The following is a 25,858-nucleotide window of genomic DNA, read 5'->3' as shown; positions in this document are numbered from 1 at the left end:
GAGGGAGGCTACCCCTGAAGGCTGGAAACGGCATGCATAATCCAAACAAAGACCTGAAGTCGTTGGAGGCGTGATGGCAAGGGAAACAGCCATGCATAAAAGGCCATTGTCTGACTCAATGGCTGGTTTGTGGAGTCATGGCTAAGCATAGTTGCCCCCTTCTTGGTCCACTGAATCGCCGTACAAGAGCATAACTCTGCTTAAGGTTGTACTGTCAAAGGGGGTCCTTCGGTCAAAGCTCACTCTTTTGCATACCGAGGAGGACTTATACAAGCCCGTTGTCACACCGCATCAGCAATATGGGGCTGATAACACCCGACTGGCCTTACAGGGTCGTTGGCAAGGGGTGCAGATGAAGTGCTTGGAAAGGTTGAAAGCCTTGTCCAAAATGCTAAGCAGCCGTATCCTCTGAGCTGTATCCCAAGGTTTTCCTCCAGTATCCGCTGAAGTAGCTAATGACGTCCAAACCCTCATACTCTTTCTATTAAGAACATGTCTGTTAGCCTCAAAGGTGCAGTTGGCTTCTTCTTACAAGCGTATTGAGAAAAGTTCACACGGCTAGTCTGGCGTCATTTCTACCACTTCATACGCAGCAGGCATTTTGGCTTGCAGGGAGGAGGAGCCCAGTGGGAAGTTTTGGGGTTGAAGTCTGAGGAGGGTGGGGTTTGGGGAGGGAAGGGACTTCAATGCCATAGAGTCCAATTGCCAAAGCGGCCATTTTCTCCCGGGGAACGGATCTCTATCGGCTGGAGATCAGTGGTAATAGCAGGAGATCTCCAGCTAGTACCTGGAAGCTGGCAACTCTAACTCCCATTCTCAGCCCCAGTCCGCTTCCCTCAATGATTTGAGGAGCGGGAGAAAAAAGGTTTGCGAGGCAAATAGTGTTGATGGTGACGCTCTAGGAATTTCCCCATGGTAAAGACCATAGGAGGTGACTTGACAGCGCTTAACACACCCACAAAGACCATAGAGATTGTAGGGATTCGGAGAGCTAAACAAAGGAGACAGCCCTCTAAAACACAAGAAAAAAAACATGTACAAAAACCTGTTTGGAGACGGGAGGGACTTCAATGCAATAGAGTCCAATGGCGAAAGTGGCCTTTTTTGCCTGGGGAACTGGTTTCTATCACCTGGAGATAAGTTGTAATATCAGGAGATTTCCAGCCACCACCTTGAGGTTGGCAACCCTACCTTGGGGCATTTTGAGGATGTAAAAAGAGTGTAGCGTCCAAGACTGAAAACATGGGCAGAAAATGCACCTGGGAGGCACATAATTTGCATTGCACAAAGTCATGAACACATGAAAGCTGCCTTCTACTGAATCAGACCCTTGGTCCATCAAAGTCAGTATTGTCTACTCAGACCGGCAACGGCTCTCCAGGTAGCAGTTCATTTTCCGAAAGGACCAAAGGGTAACCAGGAAAAGCCACTTAACAGGGGTTTCAGCAGCATATAAATCAACCAACATCTTGCATAGGTAGCCCTATTCACACATGAAGCTGCCCTATACTGAATCAGATTGATCCATCAAAGTCAGAATTGTCTGCTCAGACTGGCAGCGGCTCCCCAGGGTCTCAGGCAGAGGTCTTGCACATCACCTATTTGCCTAGTCCCTTTAACTGGAGATGCCGGGGATCGAACCCGGGACCTTCTGCATGCCAAGCAGAGGCTCTGCCACTGAGCCACAGCCCCTCTCCATGGCTCTCCAGGGTCTCAGGCTGAGGTCTTTCACATCAACTCCTTGCCTAGTCCCTTTAACTGGAGATGCTGGGGATTGAACGTGGGACCTTCTGCATGCCAAGCAGAGGCTCTACCACTGAGCCACCGCCCCTCCCACGTCCTTCTTGTCATCCTCCGACAAACAGGAGGTCTTTGCAGCATGTAGGTTGTATCTAAAACGCTAGCTGAGTAATTGGCCTGGGAAACCCACAACGAAGACCCTGATCAAGTGGCAACACCGGCACAAACAATTCTCATGCGCTGATTTTCGGGCATCGTTGTGACTTCTGGGCATAGGGCACGGATTCCCAGCACTGGAGTGAAATAGCGGCCTGCAAGCAAAGCTTTTCTGGTTAGGTTATGCTGCCACCTAGAGCCTACACCGCAAAACCAACAGAGGGGAAACGAGGATCTAGGTAAAACCAGAGAAAAGCCTGAAAAGCCCCGCTTAGCCCGAGCTCCTCAGAACTGGGAAGTTAAGCAGAGTTGGCCACGATCAGTACTTGGATGGTTAGATACTTAGTCTCACCTGCGGCTTATTTTTATCATCTTGAGTCTGTTAATTATAGGAAGGCCTTTACCCTTGCCGGATGCCAGGCCCTACTGTCGGCAGTTTTAGAAGGGAAATATAAGAAGATCCCTAGATCAGAGAGGTTTTGTCCGTGTGGGACAGGGGACATTGAAACCATCGAACATGCACTGATATGTTGCCCATTCTACCACGAAGTTAGATCAAAGCTTATTTCCCCCCTACTTGGTAAATCCCCTGAAGAGTCAGTTGAGTTTTCGGCAAAGGAAGCTCCTATTAGAAGACCCTCAGCTTACGCTCCAAACTGCCAAGTTCTGCACAGTTGCTATTAAAATACACAGGACTTTATTAGAAAATGATTGTTAGAATATTTTACAGTTTTATCAATTCTAAGATGATAATTTTAACCAGGGGTTGCTTTTACTGATCTCATGCCTTTATATGTACGGGCAGTCTGTGATTCTGCGGTGCAAAACTATTGAGTCTGGAGTTTTTGATGTGTTGGCACATTATTGGTCAGTCGACCATATTAATAAATAATAAAATTTGACGTTATTTGGATGGGAGACGATGGGGGTTGCTCTGCAGAGAAAGGCAATGGCTATGGTTGCCAGGTCCTCTTTGCCACCCGCCGGAGGTTTTTGGGGTGCACCCACTGTGTCAGAATGAGAACATAAGAAAGGCCCTGCTGGATCAGACCAAGGCCCATCAAGTCCAGCAGTCTGTTCACACAGTGGCCAACCAGGTGCCTCTAGGAAGCCACTAACAAGACGAGTGCAGCAGCACCATCCTGCCTGTGTTCCCGCACCCAAAATAATAGGCATGCTCAGACTACAGAGTAGGGTGCCAGCTTCCAGGTACTAGCTGGAGATCTCCTGCTATTACAACTAATCTCTGGCCGATAGAGACCTGTTCCCCTGGAGAAAATGGCAGCTTTGGCAATCGGACTCTGTGGCATTGAAGTCCCTCCCCTCCAAAAACCCCGCTCTCCTCTGGGTCCGCCCCAAAGACTTCCTGCCTGTAATGAAGAGGGACCTGGCAACCCTAGTATTATAGTTTGATCGGGGAAATCCATTGATCTCTATTGGATTTGCTCCCAGCAACAGCAAAACCAAACAAAAAGGTAAGATTGAAACCTGTGACATACAGCATAAGCTTGGTAGTGCGCTGCCATGCCCTATCAATGCTTCGCCTATGACCCTACTGCTGGGAAGCCACACCGCAAGGAAGCAGTACGGTTGTCAGCAGTTCCCACCACTTTATTTTGTCAATTGGACAGTGTGATCTTTCCACTAGTTGGTGCATCTTTTGCAGTTGCGGCTTCGCAAGTTCTCACATGGTTTCCTTTACGTGCTTCACACAAAAGCCAGGAAAGCGCCACAGAGGTCGCTTGGTGTCATCGCCTTCTTGATTGGGTGACGTGTGACAGTAATCTGCCCTAGTGGAGATGTGTATTCCAGGATCCTCTCACAGCGACGCTTCGAAACAAGGAAGGTCCCAGGTTCGATCCCTGGCATCTCCAGTTAAAAGGACTAGGCATGTAGGTGATGAGAAAGACCTCTGCCTGAGACCCTGGAGAGCTGCTGCCGGTCTGAGTAGACAATACTGACTCTGATGGACCAAGGGTCTGATTCAGTAGAAGGCAGCTTCATGTGTTCATTTGGGGGAGGGGCCGTGGCTCAGTGGTAGAGCCTCTGATTGGCATGCAGAAGGTCCCAGGTTCAATCCCCAGCACCTCCAGTTAAAGGGACTAGGCAAGTAGGGGATGTGAAAGACCTCCGCCTGAGACCTTGGAGAGCTGCTGCCAGTCAGAATAGACAATACTGACTTTGATGGACCAAGGGTCTGATTCAGTAGAAGGCAGCTTCATGTGTTCATGTGTTCAAATTGCGCTGCTCAGTAAGCACACCAAACATTAGGATAAACTTACTTTCTCTTCCAAAAGACGGGGCAAGGTACAATGTTGCCTGGGTATTGGGTAGGTGATGTTGGCACCTGCCCATAAAACTGTGTAATAAAGTCAGCGATGTCCATTGCCCTTTGAAAACAAGCCAAGAAGTCCATTTACGCCTGGCACAAAGTGCTGGGGTGAGGTTGCAACTACTACCATGGTAACCTACCCATGAATACGCTTGCCAGCTCTGGGTTGGGAAATTCCTGGAAATTTGGGGAGGGGAACCTGGGGAGGACAGGATTTGGGATGGGGAGGGCCCTCAGAAGTAGAGTTGCCAGGTTGGGTCGCACCTGGAGATTTTGGAATGGAGCCTGGGGAGGACAGGGACCTCAGTGGGGTACAATAAGAACATAAGAACATAAGGAAGGCCCTGCTGGATCAGACCGAGGCCCATCAAGTCCAGCAGTCTGTTCACACAGTGGCCAACCAGGGGCCTCTAGGAAGCCCACAAGCAAGACGACTGCAGCAGCATGATCCCGCCTGGGTAAAATGCCAGACAGTTCCACCTTCCAAAGCATCTGTCTTCTCCAGGGGAACTATTCTCTGTAGTCTGGAGATGAGCTGTTATTCTGGGGGACACATGAGCGGCGGACGCTAATCTGGCGAGCTGGATTTGTTTCCCCACTCCTACACCCGAAGCCAGCTGGGGGGGTTACCACACTTGTATTCCCAGCGATGTATTAAGAGTTTGAAAACGTTATAAAAAATACTGTTCACACTTTGTTTGGCCCCTTTAGCTGTGAAGACGTCTTCCAACCATTTATAAGCTGTGGTATCCAAAAACCCTTTTAAAGAGATGTTTTTTATAACATTTTCAAACTCTTAATACATCGCTGGGAATACAAAGTGCGGTAACCCCCTGGGTGGCCTTGGGCTAGTCACCTTTCTCTTAGAGCTCTCTGAACCCCAACTACCTCACAGGGGGTCTGTTTTGGGAAGTGGAAGGGATTGTAAGCCAGTTTGATTCTGCCTTAAGGGATGGAGAAAGTCGGCATATAAAAAACCAGCCCTTCTTCTTTCCTAGCCACTCTGCAAACCTGAACGGGCTTTTTGTTACGGTCTTTTAGTGCACAGGTAAAGAGGGTTCTTCGCATTTCCGAAACGCTACTCTGCCTTTAATCCCTTTTTTGGATTTAAAAACAACAGCAGTTTGCAGCCCAGGAAAGCAAAGGATTATACAGGCATTTATGCATTTATATTATGCATTTATAACCAACCTTTTTTTCCCCCTAGGGGGGAAAAAGCTTAATACTCAACTCTGGCAGTCCCAGATACATTGAGTACAACAGTTCATTAAAAAGACACACCACAGTACAGATTTGGTCATGCCGAACCGTGACAGCGTTTGAATGCTGAGTTCATTTTAATTCAAGTGAAACAAACTGTTGGAGTTTCAGCAGTTAACATGTATATATCATGTATGTTATGAAGAAGAAGAAGAAGAAGAAGAAAAAGAAGAAGAAGAAGAAGAAGAGTTGGTTTTTATATGCCGACTTTCTCTACCACTTAAGGGACACTCAAACCTGCTTACAATCACCTTCCCTCCCCCTCCCCACAACAGACACCCTGTGAGGTAGGTGAGGCTGAGAGAGCTGTGACTAGCCCAAGGCCACCCAGCTGGCTTCGTGGGGAGGAGCAGCGGAACCAACCCAGTTCACCAGATTAGCCTCCGCCGCTCATGTGGAGGAGTGGGGAATCAAACCCGGTTCTCCAGATCAGAGTCTACCACTCCAAACCGCCGTTCTTAACCACTACACCACGCTGGCTCTCCACAAGTGGGGGCCCATGAAATTTGTAAAGGGGGGGAAAATCCCATCTCTCCCCCGCCCCATTGTTGAGCCAGCATGACTCCAGGCTCAACCACTCACCTTGGAGCCTGGCCATGCCAGCGATTGTGCTTAAGTGCCGCTCCAAGCCATAAGAACATAAGAAAGGCCAGGCTGGGTCAGACCCAAGCCCATCATGTCCAGCAGTCTGTTCACACAGGGGCCAACCAGGTGCCTCTAGGAAGCCCCCAAACAAGACGACTGCAGCAGCATTATCCTGCCTATGTTCCAAAGCACCTAGTATAATGGGCGTGCTCCTCTGATCCTAGAGAGAATAGGTATGCATCATGGCTAGTAGCCATTTTTACTAGCAGCCATGGATAGCCCTCTCCTCCACGAACATGTCCACTCCCCTCTTCAAGCCTTCCACGTTGGCAGCCATCTCCACATCCTGGGGCAGGGACAGGGTTGCCAAGTGCCCAGTGGTGGCAGGCAACATCATGCCAAATGCACCCTGCTGCCCTCCGACCAGCTGAGGTTGGGAAGGCAACATGTGCATGCGCACCTGCATGCAGCGCCAACGTCTCTTCCAGGTTAACCCAGAAGCGATGTGGACACTCTAGCAACCTCTGCCAAAACTATATGAAAACCATAGAGTTTTGCGGAGATTGCTAGAGCGTCGGTGTTGCTTCCGGGTAAACCCAAAAGTGATGTAGGCGCAGCATGTGGGACGTGTGCCCCAGCCACACCCCTGAAAAGCTCCCGCTGATGGAGCTAAGGGACCTGACAACCCTAGGCAGGGAGTTCCACAGTTTATCTATGCATTGTGTGAAGGAGTGGGGAATCAAACCCGGTTCTCCAGATTAGAGTCCACCGATCTTAACCACTATACCACGCTGGCCACAGAGTCCACCCTCGAAAGCATCCATTTTCTCCAGGGGAAGTGATCTCTGTAGTCTGGAGATAAGCTGTCTTTCCAAGGGATCCCCAGGTCCCGCCTTAGGGTTGACAGGTCCCTCTTCCCCCCTGGTGGGAGGTTTTTGGGGCAGAGTCTGAGGAGGGTGGGGTTTGGGGAGGGGAGGAACTTCAATGCCATAGAGTCCAATGGCCAAAACCACCAATTTTCTCCAGGTGAACTGATCCCTATCAGCTGGAGATCAGTTGTAACAGCAGGAGATCTCCAGCTAGTACCTGGAGGTCAAATCCAAAAACACACAGAGATTCACTAAATAGAAAGAACCCAAAAATATATTGGGAATCAAATCACAAATTAACTCCAGTAAATATCTATGCTACAAAATGGTGTCATACAACTTTGTACAGTCAAATATTTTACACAGGTATGTTAGCCAAATTGCCCTTTAACTTGGGGAATTAGCAAGCAAGATGGCAAATTACAATATTTATTTTTATAGTGGTATCACAACCTTTGTATACCAGAGCCGGTAACTGTGACCTTTAAATAAAGACAGAAGCAATGGATTCCAAATTAAAAGAGTTTATGTCTTTTCAATCAAATCAGTGTTGCATACACACATACAGAGAAGTCTAAGAAATTCAAAGAGAGGAGTACAAGCACAGATGCCAACGTAGCAGGGATCATAGGTGGGGTGATATCTACCTTCTTGAAGCGGTGTTGTCCAAGTTCACGTAGACTAAGACAGAAGAAATTAAGAGCAAAGGTGGGGGCAAGGGGTTCCCGTAGACTTGGCCAGCAAGGCGGGAGGGAGCATGGTCAGGCTGCACAAAACCCAAACCAACAGAGTAACGGCAAAGGTGCCAGGAAAGACCTAAGGTAACATAATGGGCTGGGGGCACCCCAGATATACTGTTTTTCTGGGGGCGGGGAGAGTGGGTTTATCCCTCCTAGGTTCCCAGGTGACAAAAGGTGACAAAAGGATTAATCGTCGGCTACCGGGGTGGGGTAGTGAGAATTTGGAAATCTATTCTGATTCCAATGGCTTTTGCAACCCGGGAGGAACTGGGAGATCTCTGCTGAAGTGATTAACATTCTGGAATAATGGGTGAGTTCTCTGCAAACGTCCGGGGATCGCTGCTGCATGGCTGGAGGAACGACTCATCGCTGCTGTCAGGATCGCTACTGATTGCCCATTAAGCTGCTGATGTTGCAATGGGAAAGGGAGGCATTGGCACTGACTACGTGACTGTCTACTTTCCACGACATGGCTGCGGCTGGAACAGTGATTGCACAGGAACATGGAGTCTCTCAGGTTCACTGGAGGTTGCCCTTGCATCTGCTTCCTAGCTGCTGGCTGCACGGAGCTCACAGAAGCGGCTGTGTCAGTTTCAATGGAGCACGCAGCAGCCGTCCAGTAGCGTTTGGAAGCGGGCGCGCGGCTGGAACAGTAGTCGTGTGCCTGCATATCGGGTTGCCAGGTCCAGTCTGGGAGTTTAGGCTGCCCGTATGCTTTCAGGTAAGTATACAACAGTTCTTATACGAATACAATTCTGTTTTTTCAGGAATAATCTCCCTTGTATTCAACACATGTCAGGTTGGTTCCATGCTGTATACCACATGAAACTAGCCTCTTTAGGCAGTAGGACTAATATCTACCTAATAGGAGATTGTACCAATCTGTAGGCCACAGACCACGGTTGATATTCTAAGGATGAATATATGATTTTGAAGAGGAACTGATGAAGACATAAGAACAGAAATGGCCTCCTTCCTCTTTAACCTGACCTGAATACAAGGGAGATTATTCCTGAAAAAACAGAATTGTATTAGTGTAAGAACTGTTGTATACTCACCTGTGTAAAATATTTGACTGTACAAAGTTGTATGACACCATTTTGTAGCATAGATATTTACTGGAGTTAATTTGTGATTTGATTCCCAATATATTTTTGGGTTCTTTCTATTTAGTGAATCTCTCTGTGTTTTTTGATTTAACTCTTATGTACACAGAAGTGTCTATTTTTGCTAGTACCTGGAGGTTGGCAACCCTATCCCACCTGGAGGCTGGCATCCCTGACCAGTGGGAATGCTTGTAACTGTTTGGTCTACCCGATGAGAAGAGCAAAATGCCCAGTCCCCACCCAAGAGCGTCTCCCCGAAGCTCATTGTCAACAGCTTCAAAGAGGAGAAGGCCTCTTTGTGAACACCTGACACCTGGGCCCCCGTTCACAGAGGGAGCATCAGATGGCAGGCACAGAGCAAAACAGAATTCTGACGCACGCCGGCTTTTGCAAGCTCCCCAGAGGAAGCAGCCACGATTAAAAACAATTAGCAACGTTGCTGGCGGGATCGAGGCAGAACTCAAAGATGCCCAGCTAATGGAGAGTAGGGTTGCCAGGTCCCTCTTTGCCACCGACGGGAGGTTTTTGGGGTGGAGCCTGAGGAGGGTGAGGTTTGGGGAGGGGAGGAACTTCAATGCCATAGAGTCCAATTGCCAAAGCGGCCATTTTCTCCAGGCAAACTGATCTCTATCGGCTGGAGATCAGTTGTAATAGCAAGAGATCTCCTGCTACTACCTGGAGGTTGGCAACCTTAACGGAGAGGGGGGGATGGAATAAAAAGTAAAGGGTGCTTTCACATAAGCAACTGGATTAGACTGCAGTCCCCAAAACACACAGGCCGATGGAAATGTAAAGGCTGCCTTAGACGGTTCTTATTTTCATGTATGATGGACTTGCCTGAAGTTGCAATCTTATTGGAAAGCGATTCATAAAGAACTAAAGGAGTTGTTCCAACAAATATTTACCCTGGATCCTAAGAACCTGTTGCTAGGTGTAATGCCAACAGAACTCTCTTCACAGCTTAAAGACTTGTTTAAGCATGCTACTACTGTGGCTAGAGTTATCCTTGCAAAAAGATGGAAACAACCGTCCCTCCCAGATGTGGAGGAATGGAAGGACAAACTAATGGAGTATGCAATCATGGCCAAAATGACCCATATGATGAACATAGCTGATGATGTGACTCATAATCAATTTAATGATGAATGGAAACTATTTTATAGATATATTGAGGCTGATGGTTAATCGAAACAACATTAAAAACTAAATGTTATATAATCATAAGGTAGCCATTTTTTGCTTTCATCTGGAGGTCAGTAGGTATTCCAGGTGATCTCTAGGTCCCAGCTGGAGGTTGGCAACCCTACTTCCCAGTGAATTGTGGCCCAGAGTCCTGACCTATCCCTCTCATGCTTTGTTGTTGATACTCAAAACCCTGTGGCCACCATCCGTTCGATTGGCTGAGGCCTCCATTATGAGTTATAATGAGTTATAATGCATACGGAATGCATATGAGTTATAATGCATAAGGAGAGCCAGTGTGGTGTGGTGGTTAAGAGCGGCGGACTCTAATCTGGAGAACCGGGTTTGATTTCCCCACTCCTCCACACGAACGGCGGACTTAGGGTTGCCACGGTGGACTTAGGGTTGCTCCCCTCTTTGCCACCGGTGGAAGATTTTTGGGGCAGAGCCTGAGGAGGGCGTGGTTTGGGGAGGGGAGGGACTTCAATGCCATAGAGTCCAATTGCCAAAGCAGCCATTTTCTCCAGGTGAACTGATCTCTATCGGATGGAAATAGCAGATCTCCTGCTACTACCTGGAGGTTGGCAACCCTAGATGGACTCTAATCTGGAGAACCAGGTTGGTTTCCCCACTCCTCCACACGAAGCCAGCTGGGTGACCTTGGGCCAGTTACAGTTCTCTTAGAGCTCTCTCAGCCTCACCTACCTCACAAGGTGTCTGTTGTGGGGAGGGGAAGGGAAGGAGATGTCCATCCAGGAAGAATTTTCTAACAGAGCGGTTCCTCAGTGGAACAGGCTTCCTCAGGAGGTGGTAAGCTCTCCTTCCATGGAGGTTTTTAAGAAGAGGTTAGATGGCCATCTGTCAGCAATGCTGATTCTGTGACCTTAGGCAGATGATGAGAGGGAGGCCATCTTGGCCATCTTCTGGTCACTAGGGGCGTGGGGGGGGGTGGTAGTTGTGAATTTCCTGCATTGTGCAGGGGGTGGACTTGATGACCCTGGTGGTCCCTTCCAACTCTATGATTCTATGAGATTGTAAACCGGTTTGATTCTCCTTAAAAGGTAGAGGGAAATCGGCATATAAGAACCAAGTCTTCTTCTGATGCTGTAAAAAAGGCAAATTCCATGCTGGCCATAATTAGACGAGGAATAGAGAATACAACTGCTGATAGCATACTGCCCTTGTACAAATCTATGGTGAGACCACACTTGGAATACTGTGTACAGTTCTGGTCACCACGCCTAAAAAAGGAGATTACAGAGCTTGAGAAGGTGCAGGAAAGAGCAACCAAAATGGTTAGGGGACTAGAGCAACTGTCCTATGGGGAGCGGTTAAGACGCTTAGGGTTGTTTAGCTTGGAAAGAAGGGGGCTAAGGGGAGACATGATAGAGATCAATAAAATTATGCATGGTTTGGAGAGAGTGGACAGGGAAAAGTTTTTCTCCCTCTCCCATAATACTAGAACACGAGGTCATCTGCTGAAGCTGGAGGGTGAGAGATTCAAAACCGATAAAAGGAAGTATTTTTTCACACAAAGCATAGTTAAATTGTGGGACTCCCTACCCCAGGATGTTGTGGGACTCCCTACCCCAGCTTGGAGGGCTTTAAGAGGGGAGTGGACAAATTCATGGAGGAAAGGGGTATTCATGGCTATTAGTTAGAATGGCTACTAGTCATGCTGCATACCTATTCTCTCTAGTATCAGAGGAGCATGCCTATTATATTGGGTGCCGTGGAACACAGGCAGGATAATGCTGCTGCAGTCGTCTTGCTTGTGGGCTTCCTAGGGGTACCTGGTTGGCCACTGTGTGGACAGACGGCTGGACTTGATGGGCCTGGGTCTGATCCAGCAGGGCTTTTCTTATGTTCTTATGTTCTTATGTTCTCACGCTGTTCCCCAATTCAGACATGGTTGTCTGTGATCTCTTGAAGGTAAGGCGGCGAATGTCTTCCTGACTTCACACCTGTAAACCAACACTGTACCTCCCCCCCCCACCCCACATGAGCAAGGGGTGCCAACGGCAAGGAAGGAGTGGGCGGCCGCCGTGAGATGAAATCTCAGCAGCGTCCGGGGGCTTTGTGGGTTTCCTCCCAGTTACTCGACAGGGATTCAGAGAAAGAAACCTACCGAATGTGGGTGAGAAACCACAGCGCCCCCCCCACACCTTATTCCCCCCCAAAGAGGAGAAATCACTGAAATTCAACATCACGAATCATACTTACTTACAGTGTGTTAACAGTCAAGATCTGGTGTTCGTCTTCTTGTTGCGGCCGTGGCGTAAGAGCCAAGTTACGTGTGACGCAGATGTCTCGGGATTTGTGTATTTTGCCCTAAATGGGGGGCAGCTCTGACTGAGGCTTCAACTCTGAGAAAGAGGGGACTAACTCTTTCCCACATGCTGTTTCCCCAATCAAAAAGCCTCCCCACCCCAACGCTTGAAGCCTCACTAGGGGGGGAAAGATGGCTGCCCATATTGTGCCTGTACTTTTTCCCTGCCTGGGAAACACATCCCAGGCAGGTCATTTTCAGTGACTGCCAGAGCTTCAGCGAAGAGTTAGTCCCCATTCTCCTACTCCGCAACCCCAAGCCATATTCTTGCCCCCAAGGGCCGTGGCTCAGTGGTAGAGCATCTGCTTGGCATGAAGAAGGTCCCAGGTTCAAGCCCCAGCATTTCCAGTTAGAGAGACTAGGCAAGTAGGTGATGGGAATGACCTCTGCCTGAGACCCTGGAAAGCTGCTGCCGGTCAGAGTAGACAATACTTCATTGGGGTATAATGCCATAGCGTCCACCTTCCAAAGCAGCCATCTTCTCCAGGCGAACTGATCTCTGTCGCTTGGAGATCAACTGTAATAGTGGGAGATCTCCAGCCACCATCTGGAGGTTATAGCAATTCAAAGCAAAAGCACCAGTTAATATTGTGCAAAAAAGATGATAACAACAATGTTATTGCTATTAGAAAATATATATTCAGAATTAGTTCTAATAAGCACAACCCAAATTGAGCAGAACACCACAATAATTATATACAAATGGTCTGAAGAAGACCCAACGTGAAAACGCAAGGCGTTACAAATGAATAAATATCAGGCACAGTTGCTCAGTTCTTATGAGTCCATAAAGTGCAAATGCAATAATTTAGGCAGCAAAGACCGGACGTAGTGCCAGGTCCCTCTTTGTCACTGGCGGGAGGTTTTTGTGGTGGAGCCTGAGGAGGGTGGGGTTTGGGGAGGGGAGGGGAGGAACTTCAATGTCATAGAGTCCAATTGTCAAAGCGGCCATTTTCTCCAGGTGAACTGATCTCTATCGGCTGCAGATCAATTGTAATAGCAGGGGATCTCCATCAACTACCAGTTCTGGTCCCCACCAGATTTACCATTTACCCGTTCAAGGGACTTGAGTTTACATGAATCACAATTACGTAAACGAGACGGAGGAGATCCGCTGTAAGCGCTGTGTCAAGCCAAGTCCACGGACAGGATATTTACTAAGCCGATTTCGCAAGAAGCTGTTTCTTCTCTTTAAGAAAAATATTGTTGGACTTACACAGTAGCTTATTTGGTGGTAGCGTTCCTTTGTATATTTGTATATATTGCTTGTTTTTGTTCAGCGCCGAGTTTTGTGTATGCACGCATAGTATTAGATAGATAGGTTGTATCGCAATGTTTGATGTTGTTGTTCCTATGCAATATATGTTGTGTTTGATCATTACATTGAGCCACGCGCTGTTATTTTGTTGGAGCTACTCCCTGGAGGTTGGCAACCCTAATAACTGGTCCCTGAAACTTCATGTGGCCTGTGGACCTCACTTTCTCCTAAACCAGGGGTGTCGAACTCAATTGTTATGAGAGCCGGATATGACATAAATGTCACTTCGTTGGGCTGGGCCATCCCTCTCCAGCCCAGATTGAGAGTTGGTGGGGGGGTCAGCTGGCTCACAGGCCAGATAAGAGATCTCGGGGGGCTGGATCTGGCCCTCGGGCCTTATGTTTGACACCCCTGTCCTAAACATTGTTCAGCCAACATGGGGACAGAGAGACGTTTACCCTAACCTTGGCCTAAGAGATGTTAAAAGCTAGAATATTGTCTTTCTTTTTATTACAATCAGAATGTCCCATCATATTATGCTGGACGATTCATCTATGAAGAAGGAAACAACTCTTGTCTAGAAAACCAAGCTAATAGACCCAACCCGAATGTGCTCTTAGAAATCGATAAGGTTGCCAACCTCCAGGTACTACCTGGAGATCTCCAGCCATTACAACTGATCTCCAACCAATAGAGATCAGTTCTCCTGGAGAAAATGGCCACGTTGGCAATTGGACTCTAGGGCATTGAAGTCCCTCCTCTCCCCAAACCCCGTCCTCCTCAGGCTCCACCCCAAAAACCTCCTGCCGGTGGCGAAGAGGGACCTGGCAACCATAGAAATCCATGTTTGGAATTCCCAGAAATTAAAAAAAATTGCAAATTGTTTTGGGGGAAAATCCTTAGAAGTTCTAACTCCCAGCACAAGTCTGGTTTGACCCTAAAACACAACCTTTTGCCATGTAAGGACTTTTTTTGGCTTTGGATTTCAGCCAGCTCCTAAAGACACCTGATTGAGGATGGTGATATTTTAGAAGAGAAGATGTCCGTGCCCGTAAGGATTGTCTCCAATCATGAGATCACCTCTGATCGCCTTACAAGTGACACTATTCACATTAAGCATTGTAAGTCTGGTCTACAGAGAGCGGAGTGTTTAATTTAGTTAAACCTTGCTGGAATCGGCTTCTTTAGGAAATAGGTGAGAAATCATTGCAGCTTGTGAAGTTAAGAAACGGAACTCCCAGTAGGTGTGAAATTGTTGTAGCAAATGGCACCCATAAAGACACGGGAGGAGGTTGGATATTGTGTAAATCGCAAGCTGAACTCTTTGCGCTGTTGTTAGGGAGTGACAATTAGCAGGGCTGTGCAAAACCACAGGCCTGAGTTAAAAGTACTTTTTATTAAATGAAATAAAAATGCTTTCTTGGGCAACCTGCATGTTTTGCGCTACAGTTTCTCCCCTTCCACATCAGCAGATCCCAAAGGATAGGGTTGCCAGCCTCCAGACGTGTGGCCTGCAGATCTTCCGGAAGTACAACCAGTCTCCAGAAGACAGAGATATGTTCCCCTGGAGAAAATGGCCGCTTTGGCAATTGGACCCTATGGCATTATACCGGGTGGAGGTCCCTCCCTTCCCCAAACCACACCCTCCCCAAGTTCCACCCCCAAAATCTCCAGCTATTTCCCAACCTCAGTCCGTCAAAGTCAGTATTGTCTACTCAGACCAGCAGCGGCTCTCCAGGGTCTCAGGAGGGGGTCTTTCACATCACTTAGTTGCCTAGTCCCTTTAACTGGCGATGCTGGGGATTGAACCTGGGACCTTCTGCATGCCAAGCAGATGCTCTACCACTGAGCCACAGCCCCTCCCCAACCAAGATGATTAAGGTTAGAATCTGCCTAACCCCCTTTCAAAGCCTTCCTATGCATGTGGGCATCACGGCACCCACTGGCTGCAAATTCCACAATTTGAATCCTTTGTTGAGTAAAGAAGTATTTCTTTTTGCGAATCCTGAATGTATCGCCCATCAGCTTCATTGGGTACCTTGAGCTCTAGTATTTTGGGAGAGGAAAAACTGATCTTTCTCTACCTACTCTCTCCACCCCATGCATAATTTTTAAAATTGACATCACCACCCTCCAATCATCTTCTTTATAAATCAGAAAGCCCCAGACTCTTTCTTTGTAGAAAAGATGCTCCAGTCCGCCCCTACTTTCATCGCACATCTGATACAAAGTCCCTGTGGAAGCCACAAGGCTTTTGTAGATACAATGCTATAGTGATCTACAAATACCAATTTTTCTGAAAGCCCCCACCCCCCGTTGTGTGGAGAATGGTGGGGAAATGGTGGCAGGCAAAATTCGGGGCCAAATTCCTGTGTGGACTCCATTGGCAGGGCAGATACCTCTGCAATCGCAGTGGGAACCCCAGGAAAATGGAGAAGCCTCGTGGTGTGGATGCAGCCTTAAGCTCCTCTCTCCCACATTCTGGTCCTGCTCCACCACACGCCTAGGGTTGCCAACCTACTCCATGTCCAGATCTTGGCCATCTTCTGGGCATGGAGTAGGGGACATTGGGGGTGTGGGAGGGAGGTAGTTGTGAATTTCCTGCAACGTGCAGGGGGTTGGACTAGATGACCCTGGTGGTTCCTTCCAACTCTATGATTCTATGATTGATGGCATGGAAGTCCCTCCCCTCCCCAAACCACGCCCTCCTCAGGCTCCGCCCCAAAAACCTCCCGCTGGGGGCAAGGAGGGGCAACCCTAGCCACGGGCCCTGGCAGATGCTCCGCCTAAGCCCTGGAAAAATGTAACTGGTGAACAAGCCGACCAGAGTGTACCAGCTATAAGAGGCAACTGCGGCACGAAGAAAACAAAGAAAACAACAGTAAAGCGTGGTGTCGTGGTTAAGAGCAGTGGTTTGGAAAGGTGGAGTCTGATCTGGAGAACCGGGTTTGATTCCCCACTCCTCCACATGAAGCCAGCTGGGTGACCTTGGGCAAGTCACACTCTCTCAGCCTCACCTACCTCACAGGGTGTCTGTTGTGGGGAGGGGAAGGGAAGGTGATTGTAAGCCGGTTTGAGTCCCCCTTAAGTGGCAGAGAAAGTCGGCATATAAAAACCAACTCTTCTTCTTCTTCTTCTTCTTCTTCTTCTTCTTCTTCTTCTTCTTCTTCTTCTTCTTCTTCTTCTTCTTCTTCTTCTTCGTGCAGCCCAAACAGCAAAATGAAACACAAGCGATGCTATAAGTCTATCATTCCTGTTCAAAGTCCACCTGTGTTGGCATCGAGTGTCTGAATCACTAAGAGATGAAATTTCTTTCATGTCGATCTCTGGCTAACCTGTATAACAAAGAGTCATAACTCACACAAAAAAGAGAGGACCTATAAGGAAAATTCAGCGAGAAGCTGGAAACTGGATCACAGAGAGAGATGTGATTAAAGATTCATTAGAAGTCACGACCGAAGTGGTGGCGGAGAGGTTCCTCAAAACCACAAGGAGCCCCGTTTCCAAAAAGTTAAGTTCCTCTCTCTTGCAAGTCTCTGAGAAGTATGACCCTGCGCCAATTTATTCGCTGCTTTCCGCTGAGAAGCGGAGGCTGTTAAAGGAAGATGAGAAAATGCTGAGTGGCTTTCTGAACGTGACGAACGTCTCCCTGGTTTGAGAGTAAGAATGAGGGTTGGGTTTCCCCCCCTTTCTTCTGCCAGAGTTGTTGTTCTGAGATCAGCGAACACCTGTTGAGGAGCACTTGCAGAGAGACAGGACAGAGGAAAAATAGCTACCCAAGAGACCGGGAGGTAAGGACCCCATTTTCTTTTCTTTTCTTAAAAACTTTTATTACATACATAAAAATTACATACATGCATAAAATTGGGGGAAATAAAAAGAAACAAAAAATATCAATCAATTTACATACCGTTACAGATAAAAGTAATCATAATTAAAGATAACGAACTCGGCTGTGCACGTTAAAGCCAGCAAAAACATTACTCGTCTTCCTCTCCACGCAGATTAAAAAAAAAAATTCAATTCTGGAAATTATTGTGATCCAGACAGCATCTAGATCTTCCATATCTTCATCGTTTTTATAATAAGTCGGCTTAATTAATACGTACGTTTGTTTAACCTGGGGAGGGGCCGTGGCTCAGTGGTAGAGCATCTGCTTGGCATGCAGAAGGTCCCAGGTTCGATCCCCAGCATCTCCAGTTAAAGGGACCAGGCAAGTAGGTGATGTGAAAGACCTCAGCCTGAGACCCTGGAGAGCCATGGGGAGGGGCTGTGGCTCAGTGGTAGAGCCTCTGCTTGGCATGCAGAATGTTCCATGTGCAATCCCTGGCATCTCCAGTTAAAGGGACCAGGCAAGTAGGTGATGTGAAAGGCCCCTGCCTGAGACCCTGGAGAGCCACCGCCGGTCAGAGTAGACAATGCTGACTTTGATGGACCAGGGTCTGATTCAGTAGAAGGCAGCTTCGTGTGTTCATGTGTTCAACCTTATCTATCCAATTGTTTATATCCGGGGATTTGTTTCCTTTCCAATATTGTGCAAAGTTAATTCTAGCTGTTGTTAACATATGAAGGAATATGTCTCGTAGATCTTTTGGTATATCTGGTGTATAATTTAGTAAAACGGTCTCAGGATTTGCTGGAATATTTATTTCGAGGACCCCATTTTCATGGGCTTCTCAACCTCAGATTCAACAATGGCCTAGTAACTTTATTGACGACTTGGCACATTTACTTTTTGCTCATCTGGGAATTATTTCCTTTGAGGTAAAAAAAATACCCCTGTGTTCCTGTTTATTTGTAGAACACAATCTTTTTAAAAAAAATATTTTATTAGATATTTGGGTAATACAGAAAGGAAAGGGAAAAGGGGATAAGGAACATATATCTTGACATGTCTTGTTGGGTTAACATCCGGGACAGGTCTTCTACATTCTTATCTCTTACTTAACATCAAATTTCTGTTTTAATCTAATTTTTATTTTAGCTTCATTCCATCTCTATTATCATTGTATAGTCCATAAATGTCAAATGTGTACATTGCTATGATTTAAGAATAGATGAAAGTGTGAAGCGCCAAAGGACACAATCTTTCTGTTTTGGCGAACACGTCGTTTTCTTTCAAATTGGATAGTGTACGAAGTGCGACACCGATACTATGCTTAATAAACTAGACAAGAAGTGGAGAAATCCAAATGGATCCTCCCAACATTAAAAAAAAAGGGAAATATTAGCCACTCGGGACCCCAGTTTAGATTGGGATCATTGTACGTGTGGGCGAAGAGAAGATCTGATCATTCCACCTATTCGGTTTTCCGTTTGAAAACGATTTCCTGTTCCCAGGCTATTATTGAGCCTGGAAGAGAAAAAAGACAATCAAACAGAGGGTGTCTGTCTTTTTCCTCAAGCAAGGCTAGTAAAAGTCCCAGATGGTGATGGTCAGTTTTGATGGGCAAAATCATTGGGAGGGAAGGGTTGCCCCCTCTGCCCCTTCACTGCGGCCCCAATCCAAATCAATTGCTGTTTCAATTTACAGAACACTGGAAGGGAAGTTAAGTTGATGACCCCCTCCCATTTCTCTTATTGGAATATTTTGCCAGTTAATATCGGTCTCTTTCGTCTTTTATGCACCGCTGTTTCACTCGCCGTCACCCCTCTGACAGCCCTGGGTCTTTTGTTTTGGTTATGCATGCTGTTTACGACAATCGGAGGTCGCCCCACTCTGCCCCTGCGTTTTGCTTGCGTTTTCAGGGACCTGTTTTATCTCGAATTTTAAAACGCAGGCAAAACACGGGGAAAGGCAGGGGGAGAGCGAGGCGACCTCTGACAGTGGGAAACGGCATGCATAACCAAATCAAAGACCCAAAGCCATTGGAGGGGTGACCACGAGCCGTGCATAAAAGGCCTTTCTTTTTCATTGTCTGCTCTTGGACCCTGTAGGGTTTTTCTAGTTTGGCTTTGTCTCGGCTGCTCATTTCTGCATGCAGTCGGCAGCCTTTATCTTTTATTTCCTCGTTTCCTATCATTCTCTTCTTTTTCTTCTCGTGTCCCGTTCCTGACATCATCTCCCCTCGGCATAACACTATCTCTGGAAACTCTGATTCAAATTTCTCAGGACGTTTGTTTCCACTTGTCTTGCAAATTGCTTAAATCATCACCCAGGGCTTCACCGCTGTTCTAGCTCATTCACACTGCTTTCATTCCTAAGTGAAGGTTTTCCCCCACTTAATAAGGACTCCCCCTCCAGCCCCTTCCAGTTAGCTTGAAATACTATTCCATACGGTGCATAATGTTCTTCAGGATGAGCAGACAGGGCCCACCCAGGACATTTTTGGAGCCTGAGGGTAGAAACACTCCCACACATTGGTATCTATATGTAATTTATTTGTTTGCTTGTTTGTTTAGATATTATACCCCGCTTTTCTCCTCAACAGTGGCCCGAAGCAGGTTTCCCCTCACTCCATTTTATCCTCACGACAACCTCCCTGTGAGGTAGGTTAGGCTGACAGCAACACAAAGATCACTCAGCGAGCTTTCATGACGGAATGGGGATTCGTCCCTGATTCTCTCAGATCCCAGTCCAAGACTCTAACCACTACACCACACTGGCTCATAGGACACAATCCATCAGGACATTTTTTCCTGCGCAGAAATGCGTGAGTCTCGATTGTGCAAGGGCGTGGGGGTCCTTGTGCAAAGCTTGCTTGTTTCAGTGTGATTTATGCAGGATAATTTCTGGATGAATCATGCCCCGGTGGTTAGATCCGTCCATCTCCCACTCTGCCGCCTTTAAAGCCTTCTAACATTTGCCACATGCCAGGGCTGCCTCACCTTACCTCGTAGTAGGGCTAATTTGGAAGTCAAATCTGCACATGGGTGATATCAAAAGTGCATTAAGGTTGAAATGTGTTTGCACAATCTCCTTTCTGCACAGCTCTTGACTGAATGAGAAACTAGATTGGAGCACATTAGACACTCCAGTAGTCATCCGCGTGTGTGTAGAAACTGTGACAGAGAGATGGAAAGGTTTATTTAGGCGTCTGAGAATGCTGCTGAACTGCAGAACCTACAGAACACCAAGATCGCGGCTTTTATTGTCGGCCCCATATCATCATTAACTGGATGTCTGCTGTTTGCTGAATATACTCCCTAAGGCGGAACAGGATAGTTAGGGTGCCATCCGTACATAATGTACATGTATTTAGCTTTTATGATTTTAATTGTGTTTTAAAATGTATTTATATTTATATGTATGTATAGTTAGCTGCCTTGAGCCTGGTTCCCGGGGGGGCACAGGGCATAAATTAAACAAACAAATAAATAAAATAAGTCTTAATATTGTCGAAGGCTTTCACGGTCAGAGTTCATTGGTTCTTGTAGGTTATCCGGGCTGTGTAACCGTGGTCTTGGTATTTTCTTTCCTGACATTTCGCCAGCAGCTGTGGCAGGCATCTTCAGAGGAGTCACACTGAAGGACAGTGTCTCTCAGTGTCAAGTGTGTAGGAAGAGTAATATATAGTCAGAAAGGGTTTGAGGTGAATCATTGTCCTGCAAAAAGTAACAAAGGTAATGTGCTACAGTCCACAATAGCCATGCAGATTAGCTTTGGATTTCACACATTAACAGATCACTTCAGGATACAATGGTTCCATATTAACATACCACACCCTCATTAGCACATTATCTGGATACTTACAGGACAATGATTAGCACATTACCTTTGTTACTTTTTGCAGGACAATGACTCAGCTCAAACCCAACCCCTTTCTGACTATATATTACTCTTCCTACACACTTGACACTGAGAGACACTGTCCTTCAGTGTTACTCCTCCGAAGATGCCTGCCACAGCTGCTGGCGAAACGTCAGGAAAGAAAATACCAAGACCACGGTTACACAGCCCGGATAACCTACAAGAACCAAAAATAAGTCTTGATAAATTTGTAGGATTTGTTTTGGAAGGAAGGAAGTACCTAGAAGGTCAAGCAAAAAAACAGTGGGTGAGGCCGACAACATGATTAAAAGCTAAACCATTAAAAAAATTTCTGAATACATATAAGTTTAATACAAGTTAAAATCCAAATGATGATAACAACTCCTATATGGCTTTGCAAGAAGCCTTCCAAACACATATACTAAAATAACACTATAGGCATAATGTACAATAGGAAATACAATCATACACAAACCATAAACAAACAATCACATATAGACCATACGCGCTTCAGCATATTTGCCTTCTTCAGTGGTCTATAAGACACTAGCACACCAGACTAAATTATATAAATTTTTGTGACTTTGGGGCCTTGTACTAGCAGGTTCTCAATAAATATAGAGCTGCGGAGCTTCTTAGTCTGTTAAAGGCACTCTCACGAGTAAAGCGTACAGCCTATCCAAATCACACAGTCACAAAGTGATATGGAAGTCTGGAGTGATGATCAAGTATAGGATTCTATGGCGTGTTAGATTTCTTCTAAATACACAGTCAAGGGGACCAAACGATTCCTGCAATTCCACGAAAGTAGAAGTAAGTCACGGTGACCTGGATGGTCCAGGCTGGCCTGTTCTCCTCAGATCTCAGAAATTAGGCAGTGTCGGCCCTGGTTAGCACTGGGATGGGAGACCTCCAGGGTCGCTACGCAGAGACAGGCAATGGCAAGCCACCTCTGAATGCCACTTGCCTTGAAAACCCCATGAGAAGTCACCATAATTTATTTGTTTTCTCTATTTATTACCTTACATTTGTAGCCCATTCTCATTCCCGGCTAGGCCGGGCTCAGAGCAGGTCACAACTTCTAATCGACCAAAGCCATTGCCGACTGATTGATTTCCAAAGAGCAAACATGTAATGCAGGATACATTCTTAAGTATGTCTCTGGCTCACAATCCGTAAGATGTCGTCTTGGCCCCAGGGCAGGTTTTTATCCACCCGGGGCTTCACCAAATGCTCCTGGCCTGTTAAGGAAAACCGTTCAAATGCTTACTTACAAAAGAACTTATACACTCGAGGATAACTTCACAATCGTTCTCCCGCTTCCCTACTAATTTGGACTCAAGTTCAGTTTGCCTGGTTTTTTTTTACTGGCAAGTAAATGGAGAAGTTGGTCTCTTTTGCACTGAGAACAGAAAGTTAAAAAAAAAAGAAGAATATGCATAATGACAAACTGAGAAGCTGGTGAGAGGCTCTCAAACTTTTTTGAAGTAGGATTTACTGTACTTTCCGAGACCTGCTTGAAAAGTAACCTCAGGAGACAATCTCTTTCAGGGAGTAATTTCTAGATGGCCTGACCTGGATGTCCTAGGCTAGCGTGATCTCATCAGACCTCTGAAGCTAAGCAGGGTCGGCTGTGGTTAGTACTTGGACAGAAGATCACCAAGGAAGTCCAGGGTTGCTATGCAGAGCCAGGAAATGGCAAACCACCTCTGCTCGTCTGAAAACCCCACAAAGAGTCGCCATAAGGCAGCTGCGACTTGAAAGCACTTCCCGCACCAATTTCTAGATAAAACATGGGAATCTCACATCAGTTAACAATGACAAGTTTATAATTTGGTTTTTTCATGTTTAGTATTTATAAATGCATAGTGTTTACTGAGCAACAGGTTGTATTTTATGGTCTTGCGCAGAGGCAATCCCAAATTTGCCACCCAGTCTCCCAGGGCCTCCTGTAACTGCTCCTCCCATTCCTTTCTCAATCTCAGGGCCTCATGACCCGCCTGTGAGAGCACCGTGATGCACTTTGAGCCCAATCCACCATTTCAAAACCACTTGCTTGAAGGATTCCTGACTTCTAATAATTTGACATCTTTGTCTTCATAAATTAGAATCGTACATATATCTGTTTTGTCGTAACTGTATTAGATTGGGTTTGTTGTTGCCACTAATGTTTAGGACAATAACAGTGCAATCCCGTGTGTGTTATGGGGTGTCAAGTCACTTCCGACTCATGGCAACTCTATGAATCAAAGTCCTCCGAAACATCCTATCTTTAACAGCCTTGCTCAGGTCTTGCAAGCTAAGTGCCCAGGCTTCCTTTATAGAGTCGATCCATCTCTTGTTGAGTCTTCCTCTTTTCCTGCCGCCTTCCACTTTTCCTAGCATGATTGTCTTTTCCAGTGACTCTTGTCTTCTCATAATGTGACCAAAGTACGATAGCCTCAGTGTAGTCATTTTAGCTTCCAGCGTCAGTTCAGGCTTGATTTGATCTAGAACCCACTGATTTGTTTTGGGGGTCAGTTCACGGTATCCATAACACTCTCCTCCAACACATTTCAAAGGAATCTACTTTCTTCCTGTCAGCTTTCTTCATTGTCCAGCTTTCACACCCATACATAGTAATAGGGAATACAGTGGCATGAATTAACTTGAACTTGGTTGCCAGCGACACGTCCTAAACATCTATATTCAGCAGAGAGTCCAGCTACTAGCTAAGGTGCTTAGAATTTGCAGCCTCAAACACTTACTTATTGATAGGGTTGCCAACCTCCAGATACTAATGGTTAGAAAATCTGCAACGGAGTCTTCAGTACAAAAGTAGCAAGAAATCGTATTGGTGCTTACACATATGACATCAACAATACAAGAGTGAAAGATACCTAAAAGAACAGTCAAAGTTATATACAGTATGTACAATCTAAATAGGGTGCAGTCTCAGTGCACCAATTGCCATGTTCTTTCAAGTAAATGTATTTTCTTCAAAAAGTCCAATAGTAGGTACTATCCCAAAAGCACACTTTTTGGGAAAAGGTGGGGGACGGCCGTTTCAAATCTTTTCTTCAGCCCCAAACAGTAAACATATCCAAATCGTACCCAATAGTCAAATCTTTCACTCTGTTCTCAGTTCCCCGAGGGATACTCTAAAGTGAAACCAAGTACCTACTATTGGACTTTTTGAAGAAAATACAACATTTACTTGAAAGAACATGGCAATTGGTGCACTGAGACTGCACCCTATTTAGATTGTACATACTGTATATAACTTTGACTGTTCTTATAGGTATCTTTCACTCTTGTATTGCTGAAGTCATATGTGTAAGCACCAATAAGATTTCTTGCTACTTTTGTACTGAAGACTCCGTTGCAGGTTTTCTAACCATTGGTACTGGCACGGAGGTGCCTATTTTGTATTGTAACCTCCAGATACTAGCTGGAGATCTCCTGCTATTACAACTGATCTCCAGCTGTTATAGATCAGTTCCCCTGGAGAAAATGGCCGCTTGGGCAATTGAACTCTATGGCATTGAAGTCCCTCCCCAAACTCTGTCCTCCTCAGGCTACACCCAAAAAACCTCCTGCCGGTGGCAAAGAGGGACCTGGCCACCCTACTTATTGACATCACAAAAAGCTAGATATGCAAGGAGGGGGAATGGAATTGCAGGGGTGGGGGATGATGGAAGGAGCTCAGTTTGAGAACTCTAGGATATAAAGTGAGTTTGAATCCCATCAGAGCTAGACTGAAGTTCTGTTAAGAATGGCGTAAGGTACAATCCTAAGAATACTCTCCTGGGAGTAAACTTCACTGAATAAAATGGGACTTATTTCAGAGTGATGGTGAAAAGTGCTATCAAGTTGCAGCCAACTTATGGTGACTCCTCATGGGGTTTTCAAGGCAAGAGACCTTCAGAGGTGGTTTGCCATTGCCTGCTTCTGCGTCGCAGCCCTGGACTTCCTTGGTGGTCGCCCATCCAAATACTAAGCAGGGCCATCCCTGCTTAGTTTCCCATATCTGATGAGATTGGGCTATCCAGGGCTATCCAGAGTAAACCTGCTTAGACTCGCTTAGGTTTCTACCAGCAAAATTGTAAAAATATGCTCAGTACTTGAGAGAGAGCTATAAGCTGCTGTACCTTAGGCTACCTTAGAATAGATACTTTTTTTTTTGTCATGCCTGAGAGAGGGAAAAAATGACATTAGAAAACAATTTTTGTAGTTTTTTTTTTAAAAGAAAGTGCATTATTTGAAATTGTCTCACAAAGCTACAGTAGGACAAGCAGCATATTTGGATATCGAGGTAAACTTTGTAACACCGAAAACATGGACCACTTTAATAATTTAGTATCACTAAGCACATTATAGCATAGTAATTGTTGCCAAAATTATTTACATTTGAGTAATAAATTAAAACACAATTTAAAATATCCCTGAAAACAAGCTGTATATATATCTAACTAGGAATTATCATTCTCTAATGCTGCAGAAAGTTTTACATAATTTGTTCATGCTACACATTTTTCTAGCCTTTTCTAGCATTTCACACATTCTAAACTGGGAGTGGGGGGGACATAGGAATTTTTCCAGTTCTTCTCA

The 25,858-nt window shown here is 46.1% G+C and overlaps 1 protein-coding gene across 1 annotated transcript in view; it reads left to right on the top strand.

Moving 5' to 3' along the window:
* The first annotated feature begins 8,393 nt into the window (after positions 1–8,393).
* Positions 8,394–25,858, top strand: part of LOC130476478 (uncharacterized) — a 53,058-nt gene continuing 35,593 nt past the window's right edge. The window contains exon 1 of the mRNA XM_056848422.1: positions 8,394–8,403. Within this exon, the coding sequence (XP_056704400.1) occupies positions 8,394–8,403 (10 nt within the window). The remainder of the gene's footprint in view (positions 8,404–25,858) is intronic.

This window comes from Euleptes europaea, chromosome 4 (genome assembly GCF_029931775.1).
Source record: "Euleptes europaea isolate rEulEur1 chromosome 4, rEulEur1.hap1, whole genome shotgun sequence".
NCBI classification, from domain to species: Eukaryota; Metazoa; Chordata; class Lepidosauria; order Squamata; family Sphaerodactylidae; genus Euleptes; species Euleptes europaea.
This window is presented reverse-complemented; position numbering and strand designations above follow the sequence as displayed.